This window comes from Xenopus laevis, chromosome 1L (assembly GCF_017654675.1).
Source record: "Xenopus laevis strain J_2021 chromosome 1L, Xenopus_laevis_v10.1, whole genome shotgun sequence".
NCBI lineage: Eukaryota > Metazoa > Chordata > Amphibia > Anura > Pipidae > Xenopus > Xenopus laevis.
Window position 1 is genome coordinate 25,102,690 of NC_054371.1, and position 22,309 is coordinate 25,124,998.

General features: G+C 40.3%; 2 protein-coding genes across 5 annotated transcripts in view; both read right to left on the bottom strand.

The window, feature by feature from the left end:
- The window catches only part of htra3.L (HtrA serine peptidase 3 L homeolog), a 28,843-nt gene extending 12,041 nt beyond the window's left edge, over window positions 1–16,802 (bottom strand). The window contains exons 1-2 of one of the 3 annotated variants that reach the window (XM_018228458.2): window positions 16,734–16,802; window positions 153–257 (exon numbers count right to left, since the gene is read on the bottom strand). In XM_018228458.2, coding sequence (XP_018083947.1) covers window positions 153–257; window positions 16,734–16,765 — 137 coding nt within the window. In that variant the 5' untranslated portion in view covers window positions 16,766–16,802. Of the gene's footprint in view, window positions 1–152; window positions 258–6,940; window positions 7,753–16,733 lie in introns of those variants that run through there. The other 2 variants (XM_018228454.2, XM_018228457.2) reach the window with 2 other exon arrangements.
- Window positions 16,803–19,384: 2,582 nt separating this feature from the next.
- sh3tc1.L (SH3 domain and tetratricopeptide repeats 1 L homeolog) overlaps window positions 19,385–22,309 on the bottom strand; it is a 35,324-nt gene continuing 32,399 nt past the window's right edge. The window contains exons 17-18 of one of the 2 annotated variants that reach the window (XM_041587760.1): window positions 21,834–22,030; window positions 19,385–20,084 (exon numbers count right to left, since the gene is read on the bottom strand). In XM_041587760.1, coding sequence (XP_041443694.1) covers window positions 19,827–20,084; window positions 21,834–22,030 — 455 coding nt within the window. In that variant the 3' untranslated portion in view covers window positions 19,385–19,826. Of the gene's footprint in view, window positions 20,085–21,833; window positions 22,031–22,309 lie in introns of those variants that run through there. The other variant, XM_041587764.1, reaches the window with a different exon arrangement.

Here is a 22,309-nt window from a genome sequence, read left to right on the forward strand (position 1 = left end):
ATCATTTTTAAACATTTGGATTATTTGTATAAAACGGAGTCTATGGGAGACAGCCATTCCGTAATTCGGAGCTTTCTGGATATCGGGTTTCCGGATAAGGGGTCCTATACCTGTACTGTAAATCTTTCTTTCACAGAAACAGTTGACTTTACCTCAGGGAAAGTTCAATGTGCACGACAGCGGGAGCAATCTTTTCCACCACATCAGCAATGAAGTTAAATTTGTATCTTGGACTGTTGGGATGTTGGTGACCTATACTGGCAGAAAAGAATTGGTATGTTAGTAAGAATCTTCCTGGGCCAAAGCTACATGCCACAAACTCACTGGCTTTCCTTAATAACAGGGCTAAAATATCTTGTATTGTCTATAAACACATACTGTACACATGCTTAGCTCTTGTGGTCTCTCTGTAGCCTTCATATAAAAAGCACTTAACGTCCTGAAAAAACCTTTACCCTGAACTGAGCTGGGCTATTTCACCAGCTACACAGAATTCCAAAACATTGTCCAATCAGTTTCTCAGGGATCAAAATCCACCAAATATTGGCAAATCGGAGGCCACTATTTCTACGGGATCAAACCAAACTGCCCATTTGTAGGCAGTCAGGCCTGTCCATGGGTAGGGTTGCCATCTTTTCTTGAACGAAATACCGGCCTTCCTATATATTTATCTTTTTTTCCCCTATTAATAACATTGGGATAAACCATCATTTTTACTGGCCAGGTGGCAACCCTATCCATGGGGCGGTGAGTCATCAAAATCGTACCTAGTGGCTCACCATGTTGCAGGACTCATGAATGCGAGTGTATTAATAAAAATCCATATTTATTTACGTATTCCAATAAAATCGTCCCATACGGACAAACACATGTAGCAGAGAGCCAGCGTCAAAAACGGGCGGCGGCGAATTTTCCGGCGAAGCGAAATCACTATCACTATAAATTACACTTATATAGCCTCATATATAAAATCATTGGTCTAAAGGTTGCTAAACACAATCACACAACAACGTTTTTAGAGTGATGGTAAATACAAATATTTGTAAGAATAATAATTATTATTGGATCCTACCATAGTTAGGGGGTTATTTATCAAGGTCCGAATTTATCGCAATATCGGCTGCTACAAACTCCAATCTAACCCGCTCGGGTTTTTTAACGCTTATTTATTATTACATTTTCCTGAAAATTTGCTTTGCGGGAAAAGCTCAGATTTTCATGATTTTTTCGTGAATTTTCCCCGAAATCTCCGAATTTTTCGGAGTTTTCACCCGAAAGCTCCAAAAACATAGTGAAATTGCCCAAAACCCACGACACAACCAAAAATCAATGGGACTGTTCCCATTGACTTTTATGCAACCTCGACAGGTTTGAGATGCCGTGTTTTAATATTCGGGGTTTAAGAAATTCTGAAAAATTCGTGATTTTTTTAAAAGTCTGATTTTATAAAGAAAAAATCACAAATTCTTCGGATTTTGTGGAATTTCGGGTATTTGGAGTTTAGTAAATAAACCCTTTAGTGTGTGATAAAACAGTGGTGGTTGTTACGGCAGTGAACAGTATTAAATACGCTAAATTACTAGAATATAATATCATAAAATGGAATTATACAGATTAATATGCTTACAATATAAACATACAATTATATATTTCCTGTCATAAATATATATAAAATATACATAAATCTGGGAGCCAGGCAAGCGGAGAAATATATATCAATAATGTTGGAAAAAAAAAAGAAATCTTAAAGGATACCTATGAAGAATGAATACATTGTTAACGGATCACAAAAATGTTGTTGACAAATGACGGAAATATTAAATACTGCTGTCCCGGTCACAATTAATAAATTACCAATTAGAATGAAAAAACTATATATTAACATGAATAAAAATAAATAAGTCAATCAACAACAACTTTCTTATAATTAACCGAAGAAAGATAAATAAACTCATTACTAAATTCATTGTTAAATTAGTAGATACAAAAGAATACAGTCTATGGGGCGTACTCTTTATGCCGGGGTATAGGCCTGGGTTGGAAAGGCGCTGGTAAGAATAGGGACAATTGGGTGGTGGAGTAAATCTCTGCAGGTGAAGTAGCTGAGTTGCATAGAGCTGCTGTATGAGGGCAATCATATGTTCAATCTCTACGGATATGTGCCAAAGTTCTCCTTCTCCTGGGCATGTTGTGCTTCTCTATGTTTATGCCACGTTCTTCCTAAAGAGACACTTGAATACAGTTTGTACCCTACTTACATGTCAATTTTCTGGAACAAACTCAATATATTTATACAAGGTTTTGGGTAAAAAAAGGCATAAAATTCAGACTTGAAATTGCAAATAGGAGAGTGACCACAGGCTTGTGATCTCTCCCCAGAGGCTGTGATTTCAGTTGTTAGGCTCTTTATTTATGTTGGACAAATCCCCTATATGATTATAAGAAAGGAATGTGTCTGTGTGTTGGTGATAGTGGGATACAGGGACACTGATACCACCCTGTTTGCTACAGTAATGATTGCCCTGCTCATGTAATATTGGCCCCTATCATGCTACTTTAATAAAGTGCCATCAAAACCATAACCAAAAAAAAAACCATTATTATATAATATATCCTGCCTTCCAATCATCTCTGATTTTTGTGAGATGCTGCTGACATCATTAAAGGGGTTGTTCACCTTTAGATTAATTTTGAGTAAAATGTAGAGAGACAATTTGTAATTGGTTTTCATTTTTTATTACTTGTGGTTTTTGAGTTATTTGGCTTTTTATTCAGCAGCTCTCCAGTTTGCAGTTTCAGCAATTTGGTTGCTAGGGTCCAAATTACTAGGGTTGCACCGAATCCAGGATTTGGTTCTGGCTTTTGCCAGGATTCGGCCTTTTTCAGCAGGATTCAGATTGGCCGAATCGAATCTGAATCCTAATTTGCAATAGCAAATTAGGGGTGGGGAGGGAAATCGTGTGCTTTTTGTCACAAAATAAGGAAGTAAAAAACTTTTCCCCTTCACACCCCTAATTTGTATATGCAAATTAGGATTCATAAAATATCAAACCGAATTAGGATTCAGATTCGGTTCGATATTCGGCCGAATCTTTTGTGAAGGATTCGGGGGTTCGACCGAATCCAAAATAGTAGATTTGGGTGCATACCCATAAATTCCCCTAGCAGCCATGTACTTATTTGAATAAGAGACTGGAATATGAATAGGAGAGGCCTGAATAGAAATATGAGTAAAAGTAGCAATTACTATACACGTGTAGCTTTACAGAGCATTTGTTTTTATTAGATGGGGTCAGTGACCTCCATTTGAAAGCTAGAACAAGTTATAAGAAAAAGACAAATAATTAAGAAACTATAAAAAATAAATAATGAAGACCAATTGAAAAAATTCTTAGAATTAGCCATTCTATAACACACTAAAAGTTAACTTAAATGTGATCCACCCCTTTAATAAATAAAATATAACAATGCTGCCGTTGCTGGATAATGAAAGAAAGTCTTGGTTCTGGTTGAAGCACGTGCTTGTCTCTTTAATAGTAAGGATGGGGGCTCAAAGGACGGATGATCCCCTTTTCTCAGCCTGAATTATGTCTGCAGAGTCTAATCCTTCCAGTAACTGTCAGCCAGAAAGTGATGCCGTATTTTACAGCAGCATAGTGGGAGGCAGACTGGTGAGTAACGACTTATTTAGGTGCTGACTCTATTCATTGTTATGGCTTTGGACTGGTCTCCCTGCCAGTGTTTATCTCTCCCTGGACAAGAGCCTTGAGTGTCAGCTAAACAAATCATTGCACTTAATATGAAGCGACTAATAATTCAGTACAGTGAGCTCTGTATAAACCAAACACTCAGAATAGGTTTTGTGCTAAAAAAAACATAATAAATACAGTCGCCATGTCATATAAATCCAAGTCGGACTCTCATGGGCACCGAGCCGAGTATCTGCCACAAGCTGTAGTTTCTCTGATCTGTACGAGCTGATCGTGGGTCTCACTGGGACTTGTACTATAAGTAGTGATGGGAGATCGCGATGAATTTGGCCGTTATGCCGGCGTCAAAGTTTATTCAACGCCGGTGACAGTTCCGATACCGGCGCTCATTTAGACCCCGGTGACAATAAACGGACGCCCATTGACTTTAATAGGCGCCAGCGTCAACTTTGACGCCTGCACCCATTTTGACGCGGGGGAATTGTCGCCGATGGCAGAATCACAGTTTCTCAAATTTTTCACCAGTTTCGTGAATTTTGCTGGAAATTTGCAAAATTCGTGACAAAGTGAAACGGGAAAATTTCACCCATCACTAAATATAAGGTGCAAAGTTTGTCAGGTCAAGTAATTCATGTCAACCAATCAAGGGGGCATTTAACAATACCCCAAAAGCAAGTTCTAGAGCAATGAAGGGGCACATAATTATCATCATTAGTGCATTGTGTCAGGGGAATTAGTGCACATATGGGGGAATGGAATAAACGTTGCAAATTAAATTAAAAAACAGAGCCAAACAATTTGCACAAATAAGAATACAAATTTCTATGTACTACCCTTCCTTAAACTGTTATTACATTGCGAATTTTAATTGTCGCATTGCCCACTTTTAAGAAGTGCTTGAAGGTGTCGTAATCTTTTGGAGCAAACAAGTTTTATTACATTCACTGTGCCGCAAACTATAACATTTGCAAAACTTCTTCCCCTGGTGGAAGTGGTCACTAAACAGTTTCCGGGTTCATAAAAGCTGTATTAAATTCGCAATTTCTGCCTAGGGCACTACCTAATGCCTCACTCCTCATGAATTATACAGTGCTGAAGTGCAGGCAGCCTGGAAAGTGCAAATCCTGGATTTTTTTGTGCACTTTGCACCCTTCCCCAACATTTGTAAGTCAATGCTAATGCCATGTGATAATTGGTTGCTATAGGTTACTAGACTCGGTATGTGCGCTTACTGCTCAGTTACTGACACCTGCCCAAATCCTTCCAGACTCATAAAGCTGAGTAAAAAAAGTAGAAATAACAATAGTTTTCAGCTTCCAAATGGGCCCATCTAAAAAAACAAATGCTACAAATGTAGTTATTGCTACTTTTTATTACTCATCTTTCTATTTAGACCTCTCCTATTCATATTCTAGTTTCTTATTCACAGGGGTGTAACTACAGAGGAAGCAGACCCTGCGGTTGCTGGGGGGCCCAGGAGTGAAGAGGACCCAGTAAAGCCCTAATTACGGAGCAATTTAAATATATCTCAGGAGAAAAGGTCAACTTACCAATGTTTTTTGAATTTATGCTCAAGAGGATAGAAAGGCGGCACTCCGGTTAAAAAGAAAGGTGGTTTATTGCAACGGGTCAGAAACCAACATCACCTGACGCGTTTCGGGAGCAACTCCCTTAATCACTATGATTAAGGTAGTTGCTCCCAAAACCCGTCAGGTGATGTTGGTTTATGCAATCAGTGCATGGTTGCTAGGTTAATTTGGACCCTAGCAACCAGATTTCTGACATTGCAAACTGGAGAGCTGCTGAATAAAAGGCTAAATAACACAAAAAGCACAAATATTAAAAAATAAAAACCAATTGCAAACCAATTACACACAGAATGTCACTCTCTACATCATACTAAAAAGTTAATTTAAAGGTGAACAACCCCTTTCAGAATTAGACTGCAGTACTCCTGATGAAGTACAACTTCCAATAAAGCCCAGAGGCCAAACAGTCATCTGTTGTGGCTGCTGGGAGTTGTAGTTGAGCGCTAGTAGAGCAGAAACTGGGCATAACTTGGAAAAGGGTCTGGCAGAGGTGTTTCTAGTTCTGGCTGATATAGAGTTCCCTACTGACTAGGCGGGCGCTATAGGACATGACAGTTACAATGTACAATATAAAGACAGGGGCGTGGGCTAAAGGGGTGGTTCACCTTTAAGTAAACTTTTAGTATGTAATAGAAAGGCCAGTTCTAAGCAACTTTTACTTTGGTTTTCCTTATTTATTTTTTTATAGTTTTATAATTATTTGTGTTATGCTACACATGTATTGTTATTGCTACTTTGGATTACTCATCTTTCTAGAAAAGTCCTTTTCTATTCATAATCCATATACTCTTATTCAAATCAATGCATGGTTGCTAGGGTCATTTGGTTCCTAGCAACTAGATTGTTTAAAATGCAACTTGAAGAGCTGCTGAATAAAACGCTAAATAACTCAAAAAACACAAATAATAATAAATGGAAACCAAGCAAATTGTCTCAGAATATCCCTCTCTGCATTATACTAAAAGTTAATTCAAAGGTGAATTTGGACCCTAGCAACCAGATTGTGGAAATTACTAGTGATGGGTGAATAAATTTGCCTGGCACGAATTCGTGGTGAATTTCCGCGCTTTGCCCCGGCGATTAAATTGGGGAATCTACTGCGAAAATTCGCCAGTGGAAATTCGCTGGTGGAAATTTCCGATTTTTATGTGAAAACGTTCAAATTGCTCAATTTTTTTGCAAAACTGTTCGGATTGCTCGATTTTTGGGAAAATGTTCGAATTGCTCGATTTGTCAGTGAAAACATTCGAATTGCTTGATTTTTCTGTGAAAACTATAGAATTGCTTGATTCTTTTTTAAAAACACGTTCGAATTGCTTGTTTTTTTGTGAAAATGTTCAAATGTAACTATTTTTGTGAACTTTCCAATTTCACGATTTTTCGAGAATTTTTTGCCGTTTCGCGAATTTTGCTGGAAGTTGGCGTTTTTTTGGGCAAAACGGGAGAAATTCGCCCATCACTAGAAATCGCAAACTGTAGAGCTGTTGATTCAAAAGCTAAATAACTCAAAAACCACAAATAATAAAAAATGAAAACCAATTGCAAGTATTCTCAGAATATCACTCTTTACAACATACTAAAAGTTAACTGAAAGGTGAACAAGCCCTTTAAGTGTGATGCCAACCCTCCCTTACCCCTTACCCGATGGGCAGGTTCCCTTCTGCAGCAGCACCACAGGTGAGTGTCCTTTCTGTAGGGCCCTCCTGCTGGCGGCCTTCAGCTGACACAGGTTCTCATAGGTCTGCCCGTCATTAGCGCACACTGGGCTGCTGTGTTTGCACTGACACGTTCCCTTTGCTCCTCTCATGCCAGGAGGGGGTTTGCACTGCAGACTGTCCCCACATGGGGGTTCCCCTTCCCGGCCACAGGGATCTCCTTCTCCGGCCGCGCAGATCAGGCAGCAGTTACAGCGGTCGGGGATGTAGCCGCTCGGGCAGATGGGACTGGGGCAGCGGGAGACATCGCAACGCGCCGGGCAAGACTCAGTCCTGGGGAGGAGAACGAGCAGCAGGGCGCAGAGAGGGAGCCAGGCGCAAAGCTTCATCCCGAGGGGATGGGAAGGCGCTATTTATTGGGCAGAGTGGAGTTCTTCTGCTATTGATACCGATGGCCTCCTATGGAAGCGTCTGGGACATGGGGGGCAATTGGGGTCTTGTCCAACTGGCTGAATTCCTTATTGGGCACCAACGGGTCACATATGGTCTCCAGGCTGTCGCTACACTGAGCAGTCACATGTGTAACCCGAGCCGGGCTGGGAAAGGCAGAACAGGCTGAGGAAGAGCACCGGGCGCAATGTGGGCGCAGAGTCTGCACTTTCCGAGACGACTGGCCGACTCCTGCTGCTGCTGCTCAAGTTAAAGGCTGGAGCCGGGACTGAAATGATCTCCCTCCTACAGCATCAGCCTATACAGGGAAGGAGGGAGGAGGAGATCAGTTCCACCCACTGTTACTGACACCTTCTTCATCTTCACTACTGGGATTTGCTTCTGTGCCAATAATGTGCTCAGTGCTCTCACCAACTCTCTCTATGTGCCCCCCTCCCCAATCTCTCTGATTCTCACATTCACCTTTAGTAGAGATGACTAGTTAAAGGGGTTGTTCACCTTTAAATTAACTGTTAATATGATGTAGAGAGTGATATTCTGAGATCATTTGCAATTGGTTTTTATTTGTGGTTTTTGAGTTATTCAGCTTTTTATTCAGCAGCTCTCCAGTTTGCAGTTTAAGCAATCTGGTTGCTATGGTCCAAATTCCCCTAGCAACCATGCATTGATTTGAATAAGAGACTGGAATATGAATAGGAGAGGTCTGAATAGAAAGATGAGTAATAAAAAGTTTGTACATTTGTAGCCTTACAGGGCATTTGTTTTTTAGATGGGGTCAGTGACCCCTATTTGAAAACTAGAAAGACTCAGAAGAAGAAGGCAAATAATTCAAAAACTATAAAAAAATAAATAATGAAGACCAATTGAAAAGTTGCTTAGAACATACTAATATTGAACTTAAAGGTGAACCACCCCTTTAACCCCTCTCACAGGGAATTGGGATTTGCCTATTATATTCTAATATTGTCTCCATGAAAGATGCATTTCTTACACTGCAAGAACTTAAAGGGCATGTAAAGGCAAAAAAATAAAATCCCATTTTTACTTTCTTTAATGAAAAAGAAACCTATCTCCAATATGCTTTAATTAAAAAATGTGTACCGTTTTTATAAGAAACCTGACTGTATGCAGTGAAACTCTCACTTCATTTACTGCTGTGGATAGGAATTGTCAGACGGTCCCTAACTGCTGAGCAGGGAAACATTCATACTTATGAACAGCAGGGGGAGCCCCCGCCTTACTTCCCAGCCATGCAGAACTCAAGCAGCTTTGTTTATGACGATCCCTAAGCAGCCCAGACCACACTGAGCATGTGCACAGTCTTAGTCTTGCAAAGATGTATAACAAAGTTACAAGATGGTGACCCCCTGTAGCCAACTTTGAAAGCATAAATTATTTGTTTGATTAGGCTTGTGGTGCAGTAAGTTCATGTTTATATTTAGTATACAAAATACAGCATTTCTAGCCTTATTCTATTTTAGACTTTACATGCCCTTTAAGTAGTGATGTGCGGGTCAGGTAAAACCCACACCTGAACCCGTCCGCGCCTGATTTCCCCCCTTGCTTTCATAGCCCCACGCCTATAAAAGTGAAAGTTGGAAGCCGGCAGTGTAAGGTCGCAGGCAGGGAGAGCAGTCAGAAGAGCTCAACCCGGACCCGACTTCGACCCGAAAATGTGGGTGTGAGGTTGGCCCGAACCTGCCTGACCTGCGGGTATTGGGCTGCCCCGCACATCACTAATCTTTAGTAATGTAATATAATGTATATATTTTGCTATAAAGCAAATCTTTAGAAGAACTGGTCACTGGTATAGTCACTGAAGTTTAGCCAGACTTTCCCATGGCAACCCATGGCCTCCTGCAAACAGAAAACATTTTTCTTTTCAAAACTAAAGCAAATTGCCCTTTTGAGTTCTAATCATGTTTAGGTCTCGGAAATGTTCCCATCAAAGTCTTTGGAATTAGCCCAAAGCAAATCTGGTTTATGTTATGGTGAGTGACTAGACAAGCGATCAGTACAATACATTTAGCCATTGAACCTGGGCAGACTCTATTATACAGCAATTCAAATTCCACTGCGATGCTCTGCCTGGGATTGTCTTGAATATTGCTTTGTTTGTTACTGTCAGCATCAGCCATACAGTAGGTTGAACAGCTCATCATCAGCCATAGATTGAGCAGTTCATCAACTCTAGGACAAGCAGTTCATCATCTGCTATGGGTTGAGCCATTTATTATCAGCCATAGGTCGAAGAGTTCAGCATTAGTCATAGAGTGAGAAGTTCATAACCCACATGAGAGGAGCAGTTGATCAGTAGGTCAAACAGTTCAATATCATCTATACGTTGAGCAGTTCAGTATCAGCCATATGTAGGTTAAGACAATTTGCCATTGGTTTTTATTTTTCATTATTTCGAGTTTTTGGGTTATTTACCTTTTTATTCAATAGCGCTCCAGTTTGTAATTACAGCAAACTAGGGTCCAAATTAACCTAGAAACCATGCATTGATTTGAATAAGAGACTGGAATATGAATAGGAGAGGGTCTGATTAGAAAGATGAGGAATAAAAAGTCACAATAACAATACATTTGTAGCCTTACAGAGCATTTGTTTTTAGATGACCCCCAATTTGACAGTTGGAAAGAGTCAGAAAAAATGTAAATAATTCAAAAACTGTAAAAATATATAATAAAGACAAATTGAAAAGTTGCTGAGAATTAGCCATTCTATAACATAATAAAAGTTAAAGGGGTGGTTCATCTTTGAGTTTGCTTTTATTATGAAGTCGAGATTGATATTCCGAGACAATTTGCAATTCGTTGATCATTGATCTGAATTAGAGACTGCAATATGAATAGGAGAGGACTTCAAGAGAAAGATGAGTAATCAAAAGTAGCAGTAATGATACATTTGTAGCCTTACAGAGCATTTGTTTTTAGATGGGGTCAGAGACCCCCTATTTGAAAGCTGGAAAGAGTCAGAAGTAGAAGGCAAATAAAGAACTATAAAAAATAAACAATGAAGACCAATTGAAAAGTTGCTTAGAATTTGCCATTCTATAACATACTAAACGTAAATCTAAAGGTTGCATGTAGGTCAGGTCTAAGCATTTGGCTTCACTTTTCCAAAAGCAGCTTCTTCTCCCTTTCTGCCTTTCCAAAACATGACGACAGCTATTTGGCACTTAGAGTTAATGGACACTTACAGCTATTGGGCACTTACAGCTACTTGGCACTTAGAGCTACTGGGCACTTACAGCTATTGGGCACTTACAGCTACTTGGCACTTAGAGCTATTGGGTACTTACAGCTAATTGGCACTTAGAGCTATTGGGCACTTAGAGCTATTGGGCACTTACAGCTATCGGGCACTTACAGCTATTGGGTACTTACAGCTATTGGGCACTTACAGCTATTGGGCACTTACAGCTATTTGGCACTTAGAGCTATAGGGCACTTACAGCTATTGGGCACTTACAACTATTGGGCACTTACAGCTATTGGGTACTTACAGCTATTGGGCACTTACAACTATTGGGCACTTACAGCTATTGGGTACTTGCAGCTATTGGGCACTTAAAGCCATTGGGTACTTAGAGCTATTGGGCACTTACAGCTATTGGGCACTTACAGCTTTTGGGCACTTATAGCTATTGGGTACTTGCAGCTATTGGGTACTTAAAGCCATTGGGTACTTAGAGCTATTGGGTACTTATAGCTATTGGGCACTTACAGATATTGGGCACTTACAGCTATTGGGCACTTAGAGCTATTGGGCACTTACAGGTATTGGGCACTTTCATCTATTGGGTACTTACAGCTATTGGGCACTGCAATCCCTATGCCACATAGTAGAGTTCTGCAGCAGCTGGATACTGGGTATGATTGAGAAAGTAGTTAACTCATGTATGGGTGGGGATCAATGGGTCATGGGTGGGGTCTGGTAAAATATTTTGGTCTCCCAAATAAAGTTCCTTCACCTGCTTTTTATCCTTCTGCCTTTTATCATTTTATTTCTGTTCTCCCAGAAGAATCTTTTCACAGTCAAACTGCAGTAAATCTTTCCAAGGGGCAGATATCGTTCCCTGGCAAATTAAACCCAGCACTTCAAATATTTTCATTGGCCAGTGCAAGGGCCTATTGTATTAGGTGTCCCCTTTGATGGATTTAGGGAAGTTTTTACTAGTAAAAAGAAACATTTTAAGACGATACACAAATGCCTGGGCAAAGCCAGATTAGAACTCAACATGAAGTAACAATGGCAGAGAGGGGGGCAGAGTTTATACTGTGTGGGTGGTCCTGAAGACTTTGCTGCTAATTCCTCTCCCATATGGAACGTTTCTAATTGAAGCACAAGTGATATCATTATTTTGTCAGAATAGCTGGAAAGTCTCACACAGGAGAAATGAAAGCAGAAAGAGAACAATTCCCTTCTTGCCTCTTCTTTTCTATCTCTGTTCATTAAGCACCAATCAATTACTGCCAATTACTACTTCAACTAAGTGATTAGAGGTGCCTCACTTATTTGCTCCCCTAGTGAATTGGGCTCTCTTCTTTAAATGAACAGTTCAGTGTAAAAGTAAAAACTGGGTAAATATATTGTATGTGCAATCTAATATAGTTTGTTAGCCAATGTATAAAGGCTGGAGTAACTGCATGTGTAACATAATAGCCAGAACACTACTTCCTGCTTTTCAGCTCTCTAACTCTGAGTTAGTTAGTGACTTGAAGGGGGGCCACATGGGACATAACTGTTCAGTGAGTTTGTAATTGATCCTCAGCATTCAGCTCAGAAGCAACATTTATGACCCATGTGGTCACCCCTGCAAGTCACTGATTGGTTACTACCAATTAGAGGAAACCAAGAGAGCTGCAAAGCAGGAAGTAGTGTTCGGGCTATTATGTTACACATCCAGTCACTCCAGCCTTTATACATTACATTTTGGCTAACTAACTATATTAGAAACATTTTTTATTTTGCACAACCTATCTATTAACCAAGTTTTTATGTTTACACTGAGCAATTCCTATAATAATTCTGTAGCATTTCTGAAGTAATTAAGTTACTTGTAATGTAACTGGTCAGGGCCAGGGTCGGACAGGGCCGGAAGGAGACCAGGAATAAACCCAGTGGCCCTAGAGCTGGTGGGCCCCTGCAGGCCCGTATTTGTGGTGAGGCCACAAAGGCCAGAGCACTAGCCATTAGGCACTAGTGCTCCAGTAAGAAGAAAGGATGTGCATGTGCGTTGCCCTTTAAGGAGGAGGGGGCGACGGAGGAAACCGGCCTCCAGATGCCCTCAAGGCAAATCTGGCCCTGGCATTCCTCCCGACTGTCCCATTTTCAGAGGAACAGTCCCTCTTTTGACCCTTGTTTGTACTGGAAAGTCCAGTTTTTCCCTGCACTGAACTGCCAGAAAAAGAAACAAAGTTTCTAACTTTTTGTCTTTTGGCAGAGAGCCCAGAACAGCCACAACTGCAGATAAGATACTTTTATAACAATTTCGAGATAAGTAATTGTAACAATATAAGATAACAGGTCCCTTGGGGGAAGTTAGGCTCACAGCTTAAAGGGCAATTCACCTTCATAAGCAAAACTGTATAACTGAAAAAAAACATAGAAACATGTTCAAACTTTCATAACCTGCCAAATTTTGTAAAATGAACATGGTAATTAGGGGGTGTGGCCAAAAACGGGCATGGTCAAACAAATTTCACTGCACTACACGCGGGAACTTTTTTATCCCTCGAAACTGTTGGGAGGTATGCCCTGGGCCCTGCTTTTTCATCTGAAACTGGATGATATGGATGCTGATCACAGGCCCCAGTAAAAAGAAGGCCCCCAAGAGTGATTAGGCCCTTGGTGAAGTCGGGGATACAGGGACCCCATGAATGAGGAGTAGTCAGGACGTGGTTGTTTCTTTTTTAAGAAAGTGAGTCAGATAGAACTAGTGAGCAAGAGCAGCCTGCACTCCAACTAGGAGGAATAGCAAGGGGGTAGCTCTCCCCTCAGGCACCACTGGCCTTTAGTGTAGGGATCACAGACTAATAGGGATTTAGTTTATGTGATTTCCTTGATCCAACGTGTGGGGATCCAGGTCACCGTTCAGAGATCCTGAAGTGCATCTATCAGTGTGATACACTATCTCCACAGGTGTGTCACAAGGTGCTGGCTCTGAATTGCTGTGATGTTACCTGACATGTAATGTGATAAACCTCAAAGGATTGTGAGTATAAAACCCTGATCTGCACTTTAAGAGAAGAAAGCCTGTTGTTATTTGTTATGTTCAAAAAGTTTCTGTTATCAAATTCTTTTATTTAGTCACGCAGCACAAGCGAGGTGTAGTTGCACAACACCATTTCTTTACCCTTTCACGTAGCAGAGGCCCATCCTGTGGAGAGACGATCAAATGTAACCAGTGCTCTGCCTGTTTGTTAGCCAGACAAGGTCTAGCCTAGATGGGGTTACATTAGTGTAACTGCCCAAACGGCACAGTTTCCATTATTTGAGCATGTTTCTTTTAAGGACATGTTTCTAATTAGAGTTCCAGTAAATGCTGCAGAGCGTGGGCTGACTACATGAAAACTGCGAAGCTTAAACAACTTCTAACGTTTACACTTACTGCACTTGCCTTCCCTCTGTGCAAGGCGAGACAGCTCCATCTGTTTAGCAGAACTCTAAGAACAGATCAGCGAGACCCTATCCCCGCAGCCATCTGAACTCCAGCGGGAAGAACACAGTGACTCATGTTTTCCACACAAAATCACAGTTACCAGCTCACCTCTCTTCAAAATTAAAAATATCGAAACATAAAATTTGTCTGAAAAAAAATCTGTTTCTTTTAAAGGGGTGGTTCACCTTCAAGTTAACTTTTAGTATGTTACAGAATGGCCCATTCTAAGCATCCTTTCAACCGGTCTTCATTATTTATTTTTTATAGCTCTTTAATTATTTGCCTTTTTCTTCAGAATCATTCCAGCTGTCAAAAAGGCGTCACTGACCCCATCCAAAAACAAATGTTTTGTCATTTTTATTACTCATCTTTATATTCAGACCCACTCCTATTCATATTCCAGTTTCCTATTCAAATCAATACATGGTTGCCAGGGTAATTTGGACCCTAGCAACCAGACTGCTGAAATTGCAAACTGGAGAGCTCCTGAATAAAAAAGCTAAATAACTCAAAAACCATAAATAGTAAAAAAATTAAAACCAATTGCAATTGTCTCAGAATATCACTCTCTATGTCATATTAAAGGTCAAAGGCGACAAACCACTTTAAAGGAGAACTAAACCCTAAAAATGAATATGGCTAAAAATGCCATATTTAAAATACTGAACTTATTGCACCAGCCTAAATTTTCAGCTTGTCAATAGCAGCAATGATCCAGGACTTCAAACTTGTCACAGGGGGTCACCATCTTGGAAAGTGTCTGTGACACTCACATGCTCAGTGGGCTCTGAGCAGCTGTTGAGAAGCTAAGCTTAGGGCTCGTCACTAATTATCCAGCAGAAAATGAGGTTCCCCTGTAATATAAGCTGATGCTACAGGTTTGCTGATTATTAAATTCTGATGCTAATTGCACTGGTTTCTGTTCTGCCATGTAGTAATTATCTGTATTAATTACTAATCAGCTTTATATTGTGACATTTCTATTCTATGTGTACTGTATATTGTGAGTGGGTCCCTAAGCTCAGTAAGTGGCAGCAGCACAGAGCATGTGCAGTGAATCAGCAGAAAAGAAGATGGGGAGCTACTGGGGCATCTTTGGAGACACAGATCTTTACTCTACATCTATCTGCATGACTAGACTCTTATTAGTTGAGAACTATTAAATCGGGAGGTTGAGATTTGGTAATAAAGTGGTATGTGCTATGTGGTTTCCACTCTACCTATCTCACGTTGGTCATTATATGACAGTTGGGATATGAGATAGGCTCCATTAGCATCACCCATGTCCTTATTACAGGATAAGTATTTGATTTGGAGGTTGACATTTGGGATAGATTCTAGGTTGAGATACCAAGCATAAATATGAATACGAAAACATCTTCTCAATCTAGAAACATGAGCATTAAACATTAGGGGCTCCGTTTACTAAAGGGGCAAGGTGCAGAGTGTCACATTTTTACCCACAATGCATCTGGCTCTGCTCGCCTCTCTCTCTCTTTCTCTGTCCTGTTAAAATGTCATCTGGTTTGCAAGGTCGGCATCACCTGTCACCAATAAAGCAGATTCAGTCTACTCTTATTATGTTTCATTGTTACTCTTTCCATTCAGGCCTCACTTATTCTTTTTCAGTCTGTCATTTAAACCAGCGCCTGTTTCCAATGGTAAGTGGGCGTTTATGTGTTTAAAACAATGTATGTGTGTATGTATATATGACAGGGGGGCTTTATTTTCTTGCCTGACTGTGGGATTCATTTAAATTAATCGGTTAGATGAGATGAGTTTAAAAATCTGAAAATATCTAATATTTTTCCATGTCTTTAACTAACACTATAATATACTGGGTATAAAGCTCAGTGATTTGGCTCACTGGAAAGCGAACCTTTACCTCTGCTGACCTCTAGTGGAAAAAGCATTTTGTTCAAAAATAACTGTATTCTGTATACAGTAGCCTATACTTACACATAATAAAGCATTATTGTAATAGAGGGATAATGTATCCCCTACTGTAAATGATAAGGATATTAGAAGTCACTGAGGGGTTGTTCTGTGACCATATAAAGACACAAGGCTGCAGGCTGAGTTATACAGGGAACTCTGAGTATCACTCATGTATTATAAGGGATAATGTACCCCCTACTGTAAATGATAAGGATATTATAAGTCACTGAGGGGTTGTTCTGTGACCATATAAAGACACAAGGCTGCAGGCTGAGTTATACAGGGAACTCTGAGTATCACTCATGTATTATAAGGGATAATGTACCCCCTACTGTAAATGATAAGGATATTAGAAGTCACTGAGGGGTTGTTCTGTGACCATATAAAGACACAAGGCTGCAGGCTGAGTTATACAGGGAACTCTGAGTATCACTCATGTATTATAAGGGATAATGTACCCCCTACTGTAAATGATAAGGATATTATAAGTCACTGAGGGGTTGTTCTGTGACCATATAAAGACACAAGGCTGCAGGCTGAGTTATACAGGGAACTCTGAGTATCACTCATGTATTATAAGGGATAATGTACCCCCTACTGTAAATGATAAGGATATTAGCAGTCACTGAGGGGTTCATTGTATTATAATATTCCTTTCCATGGAATTTATCACATAATTTCTCCACAAATTACAAGATACAATCCGACTGCCCCTTCTTACCTGCTTGGCTGCTCACGTGTAGATTTATACATTACTCACGTCTCTGCTTTAGGACAATTGAACATTTGTTTTTTTTAAACCAGATATTCCTGGCTTAAACACATACCTCAATGGCATCTCTAAAGTAAGCGTAATATTTTCCATATATTTTACATTTGGCTCTCCCTTGAACCACCATTTTGTGATTTTGTGTGTTGCTCACTGATCACCTGACAGGTAATAATGTAGGTTATATCTGTAACAGGAAGTGCAAGAGTAAAAGATGCACCTCTGTCCAATCACTGACTGATGTAACCTAGCATGTATGTGTGCCCTTGGTTTGTGTGTGAGCACAGTGCTTCATATTGGCCAAAGGGGCTTACTGTAGTACTTAAAGGGGTTGTTCACCTTTGATTTAACTTTTAGTGTGATATTATTTGTGTTCTTGAGTTATTTGGCTTTTTTATTCAGCAGCTCTCCAGTTTGCAGTTTCAGCAATCTGGTTGCGAGGGGTCAAATTACCCTAGCAACCATATATTGATTTGAATTAGAGACTGTAATATAAATGAGAGAGGGTCTGAAAAGAAAGATGAGTAATAAAAATTAGCTATTACAATACATTTGTAGCCTTACAGAGCATTTGTTTTTAGATGGGGTCAGTGACCCCCATTTAAAAGCTGGAAAGCAGGGCTAGCAATGGAAGAAGGCAGAAGAGGCATGTGCCTAGGGCGCAAGGGTGAAGGGGGCACAGGGTACGTACCTCCTCCATCCACTTACCCCTAGTCCAGGCCCTGTTCTGTACACTAAACAATGTATGTGTATAGTATGTCAGCGTGCAAAAAAGCAAACGCGCGAAGTTGGCTTGGCCCGGCTCTGCTGGAAAGAGTCAAAAAAAGAAGGCAAATAATAATTATAATAAAATAATAATACAAATTGAATAAGAGACTGGAAAATGAATAAGAGTGGGCCTGAATAAAAAGATGAGTAATAAAAATGACAATACATTTGTAGCCTTCTAGAACATTTGTTTTTGGATGGGGTCAGTGATGCCTTTTTGAAAGCTGGAAAGATTCAGAAGAAAAAGGCAAATAAATTAATAAGAAAAACTATTAAAATAATACATAATGAAGACCAAGTGAAAAGTTGATTAGCATTAGCCATTTTATAACACAATGAAAGTTAACTTGAAGGTGAACCACCCCATTAAAAGGGCCCCTCAGGTTCTCAAAATCACTGGATATTCTCATCACCCCTTCTTACAAAGATCTACCCCTCACACCCCCAGCTTTTTACAGTGTCCACCTCCCTACTCTCTCTGCCCCTTGTGCTCACCCAATTACTGAATCAAGATCTGCCCCTCACACTCTCACCAACATTTCATCCCATCAGCAAACCTTATAAATCTCTCTTGTTCTTCAAGTGCGTGTGCCCTTTACTTTACTTGCTCTGCCCAGTAGATTTTAGTCAACATTGGATCATCTCTGTCCCAACCCTGCACATGTAAACAATGCGCCCCAGCCAATTTCTGTCACGCCGCATTTTCATTTCATATACATTTCAATTACTAACCCAACTCTCTCCCTCAACCTTTACAGACTGCACCCTGACCTGGTCCCAGGACTTACTAGGTTGGTGCTTTAATGCAACAGGCAGAGGCCAGTGTCGGACTGGGATACCAGGGGCCACCAGAAACCTTAGCCCACGGGCCAACTTTACAAACTATTATTCCTCCTCCCCTCACTCAACCTCTTTATTCTCCTAGTCTTTTATCTCTTTTTACTATATTCTACCATTATTATTTTTTTCCCATAAAGAAATAGAGAATGACCATGAAATAGGCTAAATGGTTAGAAGCACCTGGCCCATCGGGAGTTTTCCTGGAATCCCGATGGGCCAGTCCGACACTGCATTAGGCTACTTGATTGGTTGCTATGGATTACTAGACAAGTAACATTTAGGCATTTAATAATCTGATTAGGTTTATATAAGAGGAAGACCAGTGGTGGAACTACCAGGGGGGAGCAGGGAGTGCGAACAGGCCAGGGCCACTGACAAATGCGGGCCGTATGGAGGGAAACAGGGCCCGGCTGCGCGTCACGCACCAGGGCCCGTCCCCCTCTAGTTACGCTACTGAGGAAGACTGTACACAGTGTCGGACTGGGGTGTCCGGGACCCACCTGGGCTGCTGACTCTGGCCCCCCAGCTACAAGCTCCAGGTCCTCTATATACAACACCCCCAATGCACAGGGGTCCAACAGGTCTTTCCTTAGTGATCCAATGGCCCAAAAATGCAAGATACACTTTAACACCCCCGGTGTCAGTTGAGATTTCGCCTGTGGGGTTACGCATGCAGCCATAGGACCTCTGTGCACCGTTTGAGCACTTCAATGTGTGGGCTGTTCAGGATCTCCCAGTCTTGGTTGCAGAAAGGAGAGCTTTGCTCATTTTGCTTATTCGGTTATGCATATCGTTTTCATCCTATGTATGTAATAAAAACCTTTGCTTATCTGTAGCTATTGTAGAACCTCTAGTAAAACACCCAGTCCAACCCTGACTGTAGATAATAATTACAACTGTTCATTTCCTTTTTCAGGAAAGTAACCAGCAGAGCCAGTAGGTATCAAGTGCACAATACATGTTACTATACATTCAATCAACACATAATAGCTACATAGTTTTCCTGCTTTTATAAACTCTCAGTGTTAATTCACAGTACATCTTTCAGTTCAGTTTACAAGAATATACATGTATGACGTGTGTTATAATCCTATTACACTAAGTCAGAGGGGGTGTGGCCTAGCAGTCCAGGAGGCGTGGCAAGATGAAACTAGCTGCTAGCTTGGACCTCCCCTGGCAGGGACAATTGAGCAGGACAATTAGAGGATATAATGACCTTTTAGTATAGTACATTTCTTATTTCTCAGCATGGAAAAGAAAAAAATGTAGGAAAGAACACCTTCCATGGTGCATAAATTCACTTTGATGTTTCCATTATTATTAGTTTCTGTAAATTGTTTTGCAATAAACTATGACATTGAACAGGGACAAAGGGTGAAAACGTTGTCCCTTTTGCTGGGGCCTCAAGTCTCCTCGCTAAGTGTTTGCATTCTTGATTCACATGGTCAATTTAATAGACGTACGCGCAGGCGCCTGATGATTTTGTCCTGAGGAAAATGTCATTCTCCGAACATTAAGCTCTGATGCGAAGGTTTGGGCTTTCTGATAGAAGAAAAGAGACTTTTCCCGATCAACTAGAAAGTTGTGATAAATGGTGGCAAGCCGGACGTAGATCTTCAGCTGAGACTTTTTGTTGCCCAGATCCATAGCCGCTGCAAGCGCAAGGTTGTAGTATCCCGCAGCATCAAAAGGATCCTAAAATTAAGGACATGGGTCAGAGAATATGATCAAGATACTACAGGATTTGTTTACTAACAATTAACTAAAGGTGGTCATAGATGCACCTATCATATAGTACAAAACTAATTTTCGTAAATGAATCGATGTGTGTGGTGATAGATGAGCCGACCGATATTGGCAGAAGACTTTTATATCGGTCGGCTCGTCCCTCAGGCTGGATGGAAAATTCTGATCAGGCACCTTTGAAATCACCCGAACATCGGCCATTGTTAGTGCTGAATTGTCAAATACAGGTAGAATTCTATTGTATCTAACAATTCAGCTCTACACGTGTTTATTGAAACAAACAATCTTTCCTGAAAAGATCTTTTCCAGGAAAGATCACAATTGTAACATCTATGGCCACCTTAAGAGCAAATTTGCGCTCAGACCAACCAATCAGAAATCAATGTAGGTCTCTATAAAAAGATATTGCATAAAGCAGCTCATGTGTAAAACACTGCTTCATGTAAATAAACAATTTTCATAATAATATACTTTTTTAGTCGTATATGCCATTGGGTAATTTTAAATAGAAAATTGCCATTTTAAAAAATAAGGGCAGCCCCCTGGGATCGTATGATTCACGGTGCACACAAACAATTCAAACAAATCATACGTGTTAGGTTACATGAGCCAATTAACAGGCAGTATTTCTGGTCAGGTGATCTCTGAGGCAGCACACAGACCATCACGAAATAAGGGTTCAAGGCAAGAGATGTAAAAGAACAATATTTACTTAAATATATATTCCAGTTTGGTAAGATTCTTTAATATGTCACTTAATATGAAATAAACTATCTGTTGCTTAAGTATTCATTTTGGGGGTATAGTTTTCCTTTATTGGCTGGTGCAGGTAGAACAATGATCTCTTTTGATGAAAAGCCCAGTTGTGAGAATTGCTTTAAGTGATTGGTGCTAAAAAGTTAAAAAGTTAAAACACCTCCCCATGAAACATGGGGTTTCACATATAATTTTCATGTACCTAATAAATGCACTGTATTTTTTTGAATAATGTATGTGAAAGGAAATATCTGATTTTTATAGGTTACTAAACTACAGCTGCCCCCTCAAATATCTATCTAAAGGGTCGGCTTAGAGAAGGACAATCTGTGCCATAATCCCCAGCATCATCCAGAGGCTTTTGGGTAAGGGTTGCCACCTGTCCGGTATTTTAATGATGGTTGACCCCAATGTTATTAATAGGGAAAAAAGATAAATATATAGAAAGGCCGGTATTTTTCAGAAAAGGTGGCAACCCTATTTGGGGTTGATCTACTGCAGGCAGGGGAGTGGAACACTAAGGTAAAATTGTGCCCTGTAGACACTATACACACAGCACTTGCTCCCCCTACCTCCCTAGTAAGAGCAGATTGAAAATCTGGTACAGAGCATTAAGGATCCCATTCCCTGTACCTTGTGAGGAAATACCCACATCACAATCATTAGCTTGCAGACTCCTCATAAACCCAATTCTGTGAGCAGCAAGCACAACAGGGGCTGTCATTGAGCAAGAACCTAGTGTTTTGCACCCCTATTGTAAATCAAACGAGGGCTGGAGAGCCACATTGATTAAACACATTAAGTTAAAGTTAAAGTTAAAGACTTGTAACTTTCATTTCAATATGTACAGTATGTAATGCTACACAAGACGTTTTTTTTTACCAAACAAAAAATAATACCAATAGCATAAAATTATCCAATACTCTAAAATTCTTTCCATACCTTCAGGTCATAGAATATTATGTCCCCCAGGATATAGTAGACCTTCATGTAATACACAGCTTCCTCTTCTAGTTCCATGGGAGAGGGACAAAGAGAAAGAGCCTTCAGGTAGAAGTGTTCCGCCAGTTCACTCTGACCCAAATGCCTGTATATGCCGGCAAGCCTGTGATAGGACACTCTTTCATTCAACTGATTTCCTAGAAACACAGAGTTAAAATGCCTTAGATTTGTTTCATCTACAACGACAACCAATCGATACATTCTTTTATTATTAAATTAGCATATGTAATAGCTTATGTTATAGATCTATGTTCATAACTGCTCCGTCTGGTACATATCTAGTGATATATTTAAGCTTTGGGACAAAGGTGCTTGATGTGTTCCAAGCTTAAATACAAGTTTTCCAAGGTATCAGCTTTTGAGCTTGGAAGGGGCTATGACCAAGTCAAGGATGATTTTAGGAACCAGTATCTGTA